Raw genomic sequence first — 12,883 nt, forward strand, 5'->3', positions numbered from 1 at the left:
ACCAGTGTTTGTCTACCTTTGCTCCCCTTTTGCTCTGTTTGTACCATCTGGTTTTTCTTGTCTTAGGTAGTAAGCCCTCTGGGTCATGGACTGTCTTTTTTGTTCTGAGTTTGTACAGCTCCTAGCACAATGGGGTCCAGGTCCATGTCTATGACTCTGAGGCACTATGGTAATATAAATAATAATATTAAGTCTCAGTCCAGTGTGGGACATGTGTCCCTATCACATTGAGTGGCTCCTGGAGAGATGAAAGACCAATTGGTCCATGGAGACTGCCCTACAGGTGTTCCTGCTGCATTGCATCTGAGGTGTCATGGTCAGGAACCATGGAGAGGTCTGCATTGATGCAATCTGTTCTGGGGATAAGCAGAGGGCTGCTTCCTTTCTCTGGCACTGAAATAGATTGTGTTGTGTTTAAGGCCATCTGAGCTGGGTGTTTCTGGAGCAGACCCCCATGTCCTGCTACTGGGGAGCAGGCTTTTTCTTGGAACATTAACACAGCTTTCTGTGAATATAAAGACCCTCCTGTAGCTTATTTCACATCTCTGTTGTCGCGGCTGCGAACCCAGGTCTGAGTAGCCTAGCTGGAAGAGTTCTGCATTTCAGAGAAGGGCTTATGCCACCAATTTCGGACCTGGTTTCCAGATTTGAAACCTCCCAACATTTCCAGAGTGTTTGGCTCTGAGGCTTTGGTGTGATCCCTTCTGCAGAGAGAAGGAGCAGTCACTGAATTTGAATGCGGATCTGGTTTGGGATTTCTCTCTCGAGTTTGCGGGAGGTGGGAGGCTGGAACCAGGGTTCTGATTCAGGCCCATCTCTAATTTCAAAGGGGAAGTGAATTCACACCCGAGTAAAGGTGCCCAGGATTTAGACCAGCATAATCATTAAGGCAGCAGTGTGGTTAACAGCGAGAGCTGTCAATGTGCTGATAAAGGGTTCATCAAGGAGTTGACATCCCTGGAGAGCTTGACCTGAGAACACACTGTGGACCTAACTATATTCCTGGGTGTGGGGTGGTGTTCTGACTGCCAGACTGGGCCCGTGGGCAGGCACCAGGATTGGAAGGCAGCTGGCTTTTCCCCAACCCTGGGAGTATGTGTGCAGTAGGGCAACAGGGCAGATCTAGGATCAGTGCTGTTTTCCTGGAGGTCTCCTCAGCCTTGCAGCCACCCAAACTAGTCTGGTGTCCTTAATTCATACTGGCGGGGCAATAACTCCGGCGGTGGGGTTATTGCAGTGTAACCTCCAAGCCAGGAATACCCAGACTATAAACCTAGGGCCAAGGGCAGTGTCATAAGAGCAGTAGCCTTTGGGGAGGGAGGGCCATATGTACCTGAGTGTCAATCTGGGCACCCCCAATCTGAGCACAGCAGAAATGAGCACTCAAAGGGCCAGCCTAAAGCACTAAGACGCTGTGTGAGCCCTGCTTTCCTGAGCTCCAGGCCCATGAATGATACACGCACAGCATCTCAGCAACAGATGGGGTTCTGGCCCATGACTAGAGCCCTAGATGCTACAGTAATACTGATAAGCAGTGATGATAATAATGTAAAATTGGCATCTTGGGGCTCCCTGTTTAGTGTTTCCAGATCAAAGATGCTCACATAAAAGGTTTTCTCTAGCTGTCAGCCCTGCACACTCAGCCTGGGATCTGAGAGTCAAGCTGGGTTCTTTCCTCCTTGGGTCTCATCACCATTCAGAAAAATTCCCTTCTCCAAGCACAGTTCTTTAAAAGCACTCTCACCTGCACTGGCCTAGGGAGTTTACCGTCTGTAAGATACAAACACTCGCCAATAAATTCCAGTCTGGGCTGTCAGTGCAGATTTGTTAGTTTCATGTATATTTAACAGAAAGGTGCAATAACACAGCATAACCTACTTACTCCACAGATCTCTCCGCATGTTGTTATTGCTCCCATTGTACAGATGGGGAAACTGAGGCACTGATAGGTTGAGTGACTCACCTGAGGTCACGTGGGGCAGCGGTAGCAGAGTTGGGTATGTATCTTAGGTACCCTGACTCTCAGTGCCCTGTTCAAACTACTGACCCTAGCTGCCTGCTCTAGGCTTCTGCAATGGTGAGGACCTGACCCAGGGGATGCTCCTGGCCAGAGATCCAGGAGGAGGGCAGAGTGCAGGAGGCCGTTTGCAAAGGAGCCCTGGTAGACTGAGCTGTTTGGAGGCTGGATCTCTGCAGAGGCTCCTGCTGACCCTGCTCAGGAAGGGTTTGCAGAGGCCAGTGGTTTCCAGTCTCCATAGAGTCTCTATCGCTGCTGACCTTCTGGCAGAGCATGGAAACACTGGGTCCTCTCTCTCTCCTGCTTCACTTACCACACTGACTGGCAGCTGTCAGTGCCGTGACAGCCAGATAATGCTGCTGTCCCTGTGTCTTCCTCTGCTGAACTGCCTTGAAGAACAATCCTGTCCTTTCCCCAGGGTCATCAGGTCCACGTCTCATCCCTGAGCAATGACAGCCTCGTGGCAGCTCGCTGAGTTCTTCCATACAGCGCCACCCCTGCACTGATGCCCGGCTCCTGCTTGAGATGATGGAAAGCAGGAGAGAGCCCTGTCACGTACAGTCCTGCAGCTTAATGGCACCTCTCATGAGGCCTCTGCCTACTTAAGGGAGTGGCGTCTAGTGGATAGAGCAGGGAACTGGGATATGGGCCTCCTGGGTTCTATCCCCTGCTGTGTGACCTTGGGGAAGTCACTCACTTTCCCTATGCCTCAGTTTTCCCCATCTATAAAAGGGGGTGATGCCCACCTGACAGGAGTGCTGTGAGGCCTGACTGATGTTCATGAATTGTTTTTGAGATCTTTGGCTGGCGGCCGTGAGCAGCTGGACTTCAGTGGCACTTTAACATTAAAAATGCGCCTTCAAATTCTCCCATCAATGGGATTTCTAGGCTGGTGTTGGTATATTACACGACTGCTGGGGCCAGGGTTGGCTGGGAGTGCTTAGAAACAAGCTGAAAGGGAATCTTAGAGGAAGGACTGGCTATGGACCCAGTATGGCCGTTCTTATATTCCATCCTACAGCACCCCTCATGCTAGCAAAGAGATGGGACCATGCTTACCCTCACTCTAACTGTTAGACCGTGGGTCCGACCAGTAGAGGAGAAACAAACTGGCTTTTCTTTATTGAAGCATGCCAAAGACGGGTGCAGAGATTGCAGACTGATAAAGAACTGGGTATGGACACCACCCCTGGAAAGCCTGCCCGGGTGACTCTGCGAGCTGAAAGGAACCTGCGCCTGGCATGTAATTGGCAACATTACTGTGTCTTTCAGGAAGCCCTTAACTGACCATGATGGGGAGCGGCTCCAAGAAAAACCCAGAGCCCATGGTGGCTCCGGAGCCGGTCAGCACCGCGATGCCTGCGGGCTCCATGGAGAACGTGACCAACACCACGAGCCTCGGTGATAGCAAGGAGGACATATTCGCCAAGCTGAAGGCGAAGTTCATGAATGAGCTGAACAAGATTCCCCGTGAGTAGCTGGTGACCAGCCCCTCCTCCAGCATCCTCTTCTGAAAGCAGCCCAGGCAGAGCTCGCTAGAGGATGGGCCCCTGCATCTGCTCAGCCCGGCGCCAGCTACAGCATGGCTGGGCAGCCCTTACGGACACCGGGGCGAGATGCAAGGGGCAGGACCTAGGCACCAATTACTGCTCACTGAAACCCTATGGGGGAGTTACCATGGAGTGACTGGGGTGGGGGAGAGAATAGGAAAGGCTTACATTTCCAGGAACTGCATGGAGCCCAAACTGGAGGAGGGTGGAGGGTTCCTTTCTGATGTGTCTCTCTCTCCTACTGCATGAAGTGCAAATAGCTTAGCTGAGTCTGCAGCCAAGCTCCCACCCATCCTTGGTCTGGAGTGAGCAGATGGCCTGGGAGGGGGGGGGAAGTTGGTGGGGAGTTACCCTGGTGGAGTGAGAGGGGGGAGGCGGGGAGTCAGAGTGCTCGGTTCTAGGGTAAATACCATTTAACAGCCAGTGGAGAGGCTGTTGCAGGGCGATTTCCCATCACATACCATGTTATCGCAGGGCAAATGAGAGAGTTGCCTGCCTCTGCCCTGTAAAGCACAGTACGTGTGTGTGGCCCGGGCAGTGAGCGCCTCAGGCCCTGCAATGACTAAACGCCCTATGTAACCCAGGGCCATTTCCGCGGACTTGCTCCCCTGCACCGTGTGGGTGCTGCTCGTGTGGGGCCCGGGGGTGTGGCCATGGCACAAGGGTGATCATGTGGCTGGCATTGTTTTGTGCACAGTGCCTCCCTGGGCCCTGATTGCCATTGCTGTGGTAGCCGGCCTACTCATCCTGAGCTGCTGCTTCTGCATCTGCAAAAAATGCTGCTGCAAGAAGAAGAAGAACAAGAAGGAGAAAGGCAAAGGGATGAAGAATGCCATGAACATGAAAGACATGAAATCGGGGAACCAGGTAACACTCCCTTTGGGAAAGGCCCAGCCAGGTTCCCTGCTCAGTGTGTTAGAAAATGCCTGTTTTGTCATTTTGATTGAGGAAAAAACAAATCCAGTCCTCTGTTCCTAAAGCAGCAGCAGCAGTGTGTGGTTCCCCAAACACCGGAAGTGAAGGTAACCAGCTCTGCATTCACCAAGAGCAGGACTTGAACCCCGGGGTAGCTCTACCGCTGTGAGCATGAGTTTGTGCTAAAGCAGTAATGGCATCAAACCGATGCAGTAGCAGATTAGTACCACCAAAGAGAGACAAAGCTCTCCAATTGTCCTAAATACACACCCCTAAGGCACCTGGGAAGGGTTTAATCTAACGCGAGAGTTAGTTGTAGACACAGGGTGGGACACGGATAACTATTTCATTAAGGGTTTTCTCCGCAGCAGTATGGATGGCTGGAAGGGGGATTGCTTTCCTAGCTAGAAATGGGCCTGAGATGTGGAATTTAGATCCAGGTTTTTTTAAACCTTCCACGTACACACAGGGTGTCATGTGCTGCAAAACAACAACTTTATTGAACCTACAAACTTATGAAAAAATGCTAGCTATGAAACATGCCAGCAGGTGGCACGCTTTACATTACTTATCATCATACATCTGTGCAGCTTTTTGTATAGAGAGATCTTGTAACACAAGTTTTAATCTAGACCCACCCCTATGAATATCACTGTTTCTCCCAAACCTAATGGACGCATAGGATATGACCCAGGGGAAAAGAGGAAGATACATAGGGCTCTCTGCTGTTCATATAAATAAACTCTTGATCAGCAGAGTTTGCCTCTCTGTTGAAAAAGAATCAAAATGCTTCTGCTGTTCTTTATCATTTGACACACTGGATCACTGTCTGCTTCTAAATCTCAAAGACAGGGGAGGTTCTGACTGGTATAAAACAGCAGATTGTTTATCAGAACCACCATTAATAAATTTCAGGCCATTTAAGTGTTTCTTTCACCCCATTTCCTCTTTGTTTTGAGTCACTCACATTTTAAGTATCAGCCTCCTCACGGGAGATGCTGAGATAAGGCGCATCCTTAGGGTCCCTTGAAGTTCAGGGGCCGTGATCACCCAGCAATGTGATCAAACTCTGCAAACCACTTGAATATGCAATGCGGGGCTGGGAATATTACAAAAAAGGGGTGTCTCATCATACAGGGAGAGCCGCATTTCCTGAGACATTTTAGTGCTTCAGATAATGGTCATAGCTACTAACCAGAAGAGCAGAGTAAGGTGCACAGGACTGAAAAGTTCAAGGGGAAACAGGCTCCAAACGTGCTAGAGGCTTCCAACAGATGAGAGTCAGCTTTGGTTCTAGGAGCTGGCAAAAGTTCAAGAACAGGGTCCTAATTTTTCTCCAAACTGCTTCATGTTTGTGGCTAGAATAAAAGGAACACCATTCTGTGTACTTTCCCTCATGAAAACGCAGTGCCCAGTCAGTTTTCACGAGAACCCAGGAGTTTCTTTAAGGGTGGAATCTCACCCCCGTCTACCTATGAATATCTGTCCTGTGGTTTTTTTCACTCAGGGAAGTGGTGAGGGAAGCTCCATGGGAGCCCCATAGGCTCAGACTGGCCATGCCCCAGGCTTCCCTCTCTCCCTGCCCCGTCTTCAGCAGTGCCAGCCATCAGTGATGCCCCAGGCACAGCGGGAGCTGCAGGCAATATTAGGTGGACTTTCCATCAGCAGGTCCCACTGCCTGAGTTCTGCCAGCTGGTGTGAATCAGGCCCCAACAGAACAGGCTGATCCTGCTCAGATGGGAAATTGGAGGCCGTAGAGATGCTGGAAGGCAGATGGGATCCCAATGGCCTGTTTCATGGAAAGGCCCATATACAGACTGGTCTGCAGCACACCCCTCTCAGACCTGGGTTAGAGCTTTCCAATCAATCAGTCTGTCCCCTTGCGGCTGGCATCTGCTGCTTGGAGCTATGCCGTTGTCCTTGCTGGTGGCAATCAATCCACCCTGGCAGCAGATCCCAGTGGCAATCCAGCAGGTCAGGCGTGAAGCCTGGGTCACGTGAGAGGCTCCAAATTCCCACCCCCTCCCTTTCCAGCCAGGTCCTTTGGAGGCGCCCAGCCCAACATGCGGGGCAGCAGGCGGTACCTGAACGTTTTATAGCCCATACTGCTGGCATCTTTGGGCTGAATTAGACCATTTACAGTAGGCAGTTTAGTGAGGTGCAGCCCAGGGCTCCCTCCTCTGGGGATAGAGGGTCTTATCAGGAGCTGATAGTTGGTGACCGAATGCCTCAGTGAGTCATTTCATCAAGCTCAGTGTATTTACCCTGCCCTGTTACCAATGGCATCCCCCAACCCACGTCACTGGCTCTGCTACTTACACAATCAGAGGATGACACCTAGGCTGTGATCACCACCTACGTGTATCTGGGAAGACACTGTAGGGCCAGCCTGGCAGGTGTGCAGTAGGGAATGGTGCAAGAAGCCTGCCCCACCACGCCAGTTTCTGCCCCTTGTGCATCACCTGCTAGTACTCCCTTGGGGGGGATGCTGCCCCCACAGAGTGCGGAGGAGAGCTGAGGGCTGCATGTGTTGCATTTAAGGGACGGGTGGGTGCAGTGGGCCTGCTTAGAGCTCCGAAAGGGGCTGCTGCTTCAAGAGTTCCGTCTTGGCCAACGTGGCTTCCCATCACCCCACAGCAGGCTGGCGTCTTAGTGACACAGCTCAGCTCCAGAGCACTCGAAGGAGGTGCAGTGCCTGGAGGGATGGTCCTAGCTCCGGGCAGGAGACTGCTAGGTATGAGGCAAAGGCTGAGGGTCAGTGCAAACCCAGGGCTTGCAGTGGCAGCAACAGGCTGATGTGTGTGTGTGTGTATATATAAAGGAACAGGAGAAAGAGCTATTGCCATGTGCTCAGGTCTGACCTCAGCAAGAGCACAGCTGCTCAGGATGGTTCATAGCTGGGATGGGGATCCTAAAAGGGCTGAACACACAGCTGCCCATCGTGGTTATCAGCTCCATTGAACAGATAGACCTCATCCACCTGAGCCAGAGGAGAATCGCTGCTAGGGACAGCACTAGTAGTTGGGCTTGTATTCGTCAGCCAAGAGAGATGTGACCCTGCCCACTTAGCCAGAATGACACAGTGGATTCTTTTTCTCGTCCTTTCATATCCGTTTTCTTTCTCCCACCACTCTTAGACCCCCGTTGTACAGCAGGGCATTGTGCTGCTCTGGTAATCATGTTCTCTTTGTAAGGAAAATAGTGTTCTCTCTCACTCATTCTCCTGTGCTTTAGGTTGCCAGAGAAACACTGGACTGGCAGCAGTTACAGTGGCTTTGCCAGGCACTTTTCCATTAAAGGGAAAGGTCAAATTGGCTTGTTTCAGATGTACATAACGAGGGCAATGTAGATTAATGGGCGCATCCCTTTTAGGGATTGGCCGAGTATGTACAAAATCAATGTTGGTGCAGACAAGATTTTCCTAATTCACTGCTTGGAAGTAGAGCCCACTCCAGCATGCACAGTCAGCCCGGGTACGGTGTGTCTTTGAGAGGGTGGAGTCTGTCTGTTTCTCACAAACATTGGGTGTTGTTGATTAATCTGTGTGGTGGTTGTCTCTATAATGTCCTTCTCTTCCTTCTCTGTGCTTTCGTTGTCCTTCTTCTATGTTGTTCTGTCTCCATGTTTTCTGACTAACCTGGATGGCAACTCATGGTAGGTGGCAAAGTGAATGTTGCTTCTCTATCATCCACGCAAAGGTGGGGGGGAGACGGGGATTTGTCTAATGCACCAACATACCGATGTGCTCCAAAGCTTACGCACTGCAGTCCAAAAGCATGTTGAAGAGTTATCCAGGGAGAGTGGCCAGCTGGGCCTCTGATACATCCACTGCTTGCGGGGAAACTATACAAGCCCCATTGTGCAAAACACGTGCTACAAGTTGTGTCCAAGTCCAAGATCTGGGAGGCAAGAAGAGAACTCCCTAGCTTAGCTGTGGCTCTGCTCACCTGCCTTGTTCACCTCTAACAGATCATTGCCACATCACTACTGGAAGCGTCCCTCCCCCTAGTGTATTAATATGTAGCAGATAATGCATGAGAGGAGGGATGGCCCAGTGGTTAGGGCACTGAGCCTGGGGTTCAATTCACTGCTCTGCCACAGATCTTGGACAAGTCACTTAACCTTGTCTTTGGGCGATTGTTTCTGAACGTTGGGCCTACGTTCCCTTGCAGGTAGGTAGGTGCCTGTAGCCTACCATGCTGGAAAAGCTTGAGGCCTTTACTCTAGTCCTTTACCACAAGGATCATATTCCCATTCCCTTTCCTGGCCCCTCTCTAGGAAGGCCATGCCATCCGCCCAGGTCTGCCTCCCTCCGTTCTTTGAGTTCTTGTCCCTATAGCCGCTCTGCCTGAGGATGTACCTCTTGACTGGAGGTATTTTTGTTAGCAGTGTCTGCAGGTCCGTGTCTACGCCATACACCTTCTCATTCTCCGGTACGAGGGCATATAGGAGGAGCGGACCCGTGCCCCTCCAGCGCCTTCTTGCAGCTCAAGAGAGAATTCTGTAGTGTCTGCTACCTTGCTCCTTTAATCGTCTCATTATTTTATTTACTGAGCATGGTTCCTTAGCTTTGGGAGAGTGGGTTCCCGCATCCCCCCTTTTTCTCCTCAGGCCCTCTTGACCAATGTCTTTCCTGGTGGCTTATTTCCAAGACCCCAGGCTTCAAGCCTTGCCAGCCCTGCCATAGGTGATTTTGCCCTCCATGATGGGCATGACGCTGGGAAGCCAAGTGCCAGCACTTGCCAAGGCATCAGCCAAGAACGGACAAACTCATAGCTGGAAGCCAAATCAGCTCACATGTGTGTTAGTGTCATTCGAAGTAGAAGTTAAAATGTATAAGAATGTGTTTCATGTTTAAACTTCATGAAAAACTGGTGGCATGTTGCATGCATTGTTTTCACTTATCTGTTCCCTGTTATAATGTAATGGCAAAGGTCTGTGTTTATATATACACCTGTAACTAAGAAACCCGTCAAACGAGAATGATGCCTTGTGTAATGCAAACAAAGAACTTGAATAGGAGAGTGCTAATTTCTGTGCATGAAAAGCAAATGGTCCTTGTGTGAGATAAAAGATCAAAGCCTTCGTTAAGTGCGTTCCCTTCTATCCCCCCCACCTCCATGAAGAAGGGACCTGCGTGGGTGGTGTTGCTGTCAGCTTGGTTTCTGTGAGAAGAAACAATACATATGGATGCATGGAAAAATTCTTCATCTTTTGGCTGTTTGGATTCTAACAGGGAAGAAAACTGAAGAAGAAGATGGAGATCCCCAGAGTTACTCTGGATAGCCCAGAAGGACTTTTGGGAAACTAGCAGAACACTACATCTCTGCTACCTTTAGAAACTATAGACTGACTCATCTGTACATGTATCTTTACCTGCTTTAGGCGGGGAGCAAGGAGACCGCATGTCCAGGTGCTGTTGACGCTCCCATCAGTCATGGGACCAAGGCACTGGCACCTCCAAGAAGGCTGCTTCTGTGAAGCTGCGCACCAAGCAGCCCACCACCAAGCAGTGAATGAAAGACCCGTCGGTGCCAGAATCAGACTCTTCCAAACAGAAGGATTCCTTGAAGAGGAAGGAGTCTTTGCAGAAACCATCTCACCTGGTACAGTCTGCCTTCAGCCCGGCCTCTCCAGAACTAGGGGGTCCCTCACCAGTACGGTCTCCAATATCAGTGGAGGTGTTTCACCCAGAGGAGTAATGCCCAGGCTCACTGGTGCCTTCCAGGTTCCACTTTCATGAGGACCTTCAGGTCTTGGAGGAACCAAGTCACCTCTACTGAGGGATACTGGGAGGACTTTCCCACCAGCAACTGCATGCCAATCGGAGCCAACACATCTGCTGGTACCACCACAGCCTCATATAAACACTCACCCACTGGTACCATCACAATTGCTGGGTCGGCCCTCAGTACTGATCCAAGCCTGGTGCTAACTCCATTAGCTCCACCACCAAACATGGGAGAGGACATGTCCTTTGATTCAGAGAGATTCATTCAAGGCTCCATCACAGACCCATTTCACCTTCCCTCCCTCCCTCAAAGCATTCCCTGAGGATGAGACCCCAGGAACCAGCCAAGTCTACAGGGCACCCTCACACAAGAGGATCCACCTACATTCTTGGCCCACAACATCCTCAGGACCCTCCTTGTCCTCATCAAGAAGACCCATCATTGAGAACAGAGGAGGAGATGCCACCACCCCCTTCCACCCCAGATGAGGCAACTACGCCCCCTCCACCATCCTGCATGGATGATTCAAGGCCTTTGAAGATCACTGAAGCTTCATAGAATCCTCTCGAGGAAGTCGAGGAACAGCAGCACTCATTGGAGCATGTCCTGCATGCCTCCCATCAGGGCAGGGTAACCTAACCTGTCAGCAGCCTGCACCGTATGGCAGACTCCGGCTACCTTCCCACCCACCTGATTAAAAAATACTATGTCCCAACCAAGGGTTTGGAGCGCCTGTTCTCCTATCCCAGCCCTAACTCTCTGGTTGTCAACACTGCCAATGAGAGAATTAGGCAGTATTGCTTCAGATCAACACCATCCGATAAAGAGCTTAAATGGCAGGAGTTTCTAGGCTATAACAGCTACTCAAAGGCCTCCCTTCAATTCAGAGCTACCAATTCGGAGCACCCAGAGACTATCTAACTGGGATTTGGGGTGTATTCTCCAAAGTCACTGCTCATTCCGCGAGGGCTCAATCCACTTCCATAGCCCTCCTGAGAAAGGTACCCACCCAGGACACATTCTCACAGCATTACGCCTTAGTAGGTGCCTCCAGAGTGGAGGCAGACTTTGGTGAAGATGTTCTGCACTCTGTACTGAATCCGCCTCCTCAGCACCCTCCTCCTCATTGTGTTTCCTTACCTGGAGCACCCATAGGGACAGTAACTCCAAGAAGAAGGGGAGGTTACTTTCCTTGGACAGGAACGGGAGTGCTGCAAAATATTTTGCCCCTATGGGTGCTCCACTAGCTGTCCTCCTTTCCCCTCTGCTTCGGAACCCTAACGTGCTGTGAGGTGGAGAAGGAACTGACGTGGTGGGGGTCCGCTCCTCCCTATATGCCCTCCTACTGCAGTGTGAGGAGGCGTAAGGCACAGGCACCGACCTGCGGACACTGCTAACGAAAAATCTCTGGTCAGGAGTGCACGAGCTTGCGTACATCCTCGTGTGGAGCACCCACAAGGACAAGACAGCTCAAAGAACTCCAGTTATTTGTACAAATTAAGTAACCTTTCCCTTCCCAGCCTGTCATCCTGGGACTGGGCCCCCTGTTCCAAAACATTCTCCCAGGGGGAATCCCTGATGTTTATGTCTAGCCAGCACTGAACATCCAGTGACCTCCCTGCTTTGCAGCAGCTTCTCCCGTCCCTCCTTTCCAGGCAGTGCTGTTTTCTGTAACAGATCCATTACTTCCCAGCCCGTGCTATGCCGCCAGTGCTGCACGGCCATCAGAGCAGCTGGATTTCAGGTCCTTCTGCTCCAAAAGCTCACTTACGTTAAGGCTCCAGTTACACATTAGAGTAGGGCCTGCTGTCCACTTAGTAGAGTACAGTAGTGTCTCTGGGGATTCCACTGACCTGAACCCCAGTTCAGCCTCCGGCATCCTCTCAGTCAGGGACACCAGTGCATGAATGCTGGGGCTGCAGATCCCTGAGGCTGAGCCAGGGGAAGAGCTGCGTGTGTGTGATCTGCCAGCAGTATCCAAAGCCCCGTGGCTGAGCAGGCAGGCTCTGTGTCCTCTGCAGAACAAACAGGACGACGACGATGCGGAGATGGGCCTGACGGAAGGAGAAGGTGAAGAAGAGGAGAAGGAGCCGGAGAACCTGGGCAAGCTGCAGTTCTCGTTGGACTACGATTTCCAGGCTAACCAGGTGACGGGCGGCAGAGGGGCTGGGACATCATGGGGCGTTTGGGGAAGGAGGGCTGTGGGGAGAGGGTTTGAAGGAAGGACTCACCCTTGGAAACTGCAGGCGAAGAGCGCGGGCTGAACGCCAGCTATTTGAGTGCACAGGTGCCTGCAAAGGGCAGTGATGTCGGGAGGGAATTTGTTGTCCCCTCTGTGATTGCCCCACACGCTTTTCAAAAGGGCCCTTCTAACGCTCCCTAAGCTCCCTGGGATGTGAGGCAGGGGAAGATGGAAGGAGGGTGCCTCACCACCGGGCTCTGAGCCCACAGCTGGCAGGCCCGCCATCTGCACAGAGAGAGAGCACTGTCTGTGGGAATGACGCGGCTCAGCAAGTGATCTCCCGCCACAGCAGGCGGGGTGGGGGACGGGTGACCAAGTGCCGTCCTCGACTGGCCGGGGCAGAGGGAATGTGGAACTGGAAGGTCCACTGGGGATCTTTTCCATGAAGTGTTGAGCAGGAGCGGTATCTTGCTGAGCCGTCTCACTG

At 51.5% G+C, this 12,883-nt stretch overlaps 1 protein-coding gene across 3 annotated transcripts in view; it reads left to right on the plus strand.

Moving 5' to 3' along the window:
• The window catches only part of SYT2 (synaptotagmin 2), a 49,786-nt gene that overhangs the window by 26,984 nt on the left and 9,919 nt on the right, over window positions 1-12,883 (plus strand). For all 3 annotated transcript variants that reach the window (XM_067531884.1, XM_067531886.1, XM_067531885.1), the window contains exons 2-4: window positions 3,290-3,487; window positions 4,265-4,434; window positions 12,236-12,361. In XM_067531884.1, the coding sequence (XP_067387985.1) occupies window positions 3,307-3,487; window positions 4,265-4,434; window positions 12,236-12,361 (477 nt within the window). In that variant the 5' untranslated portion in view covers window positions 3,290-3,306. The remainder of the gene's footprint in view (window positions 1-3,289; window positions 3,488-4,264; window positions 4,435-12,235; window positions 12,362-12,883) is intronic.

This window comes from Emydura macquarii, unplaced genomic scaffold (genome assembly GCF_026122565.2).
Source record: "Emydura macquarii macquarii isolate MOO-44397 ecotype Brisbane River unplaced genomic scaffold, CSIRO-AGI_Emac_v2 contig_3220, whole genome shotgun sequence".
In the NCBI taxonomy this organism is placed as follows: domain Eukaryota; kingdom Metazoa; phylum Chordata; order Testudines; family Chelidae; genus Emydura; species Emydura macquarii.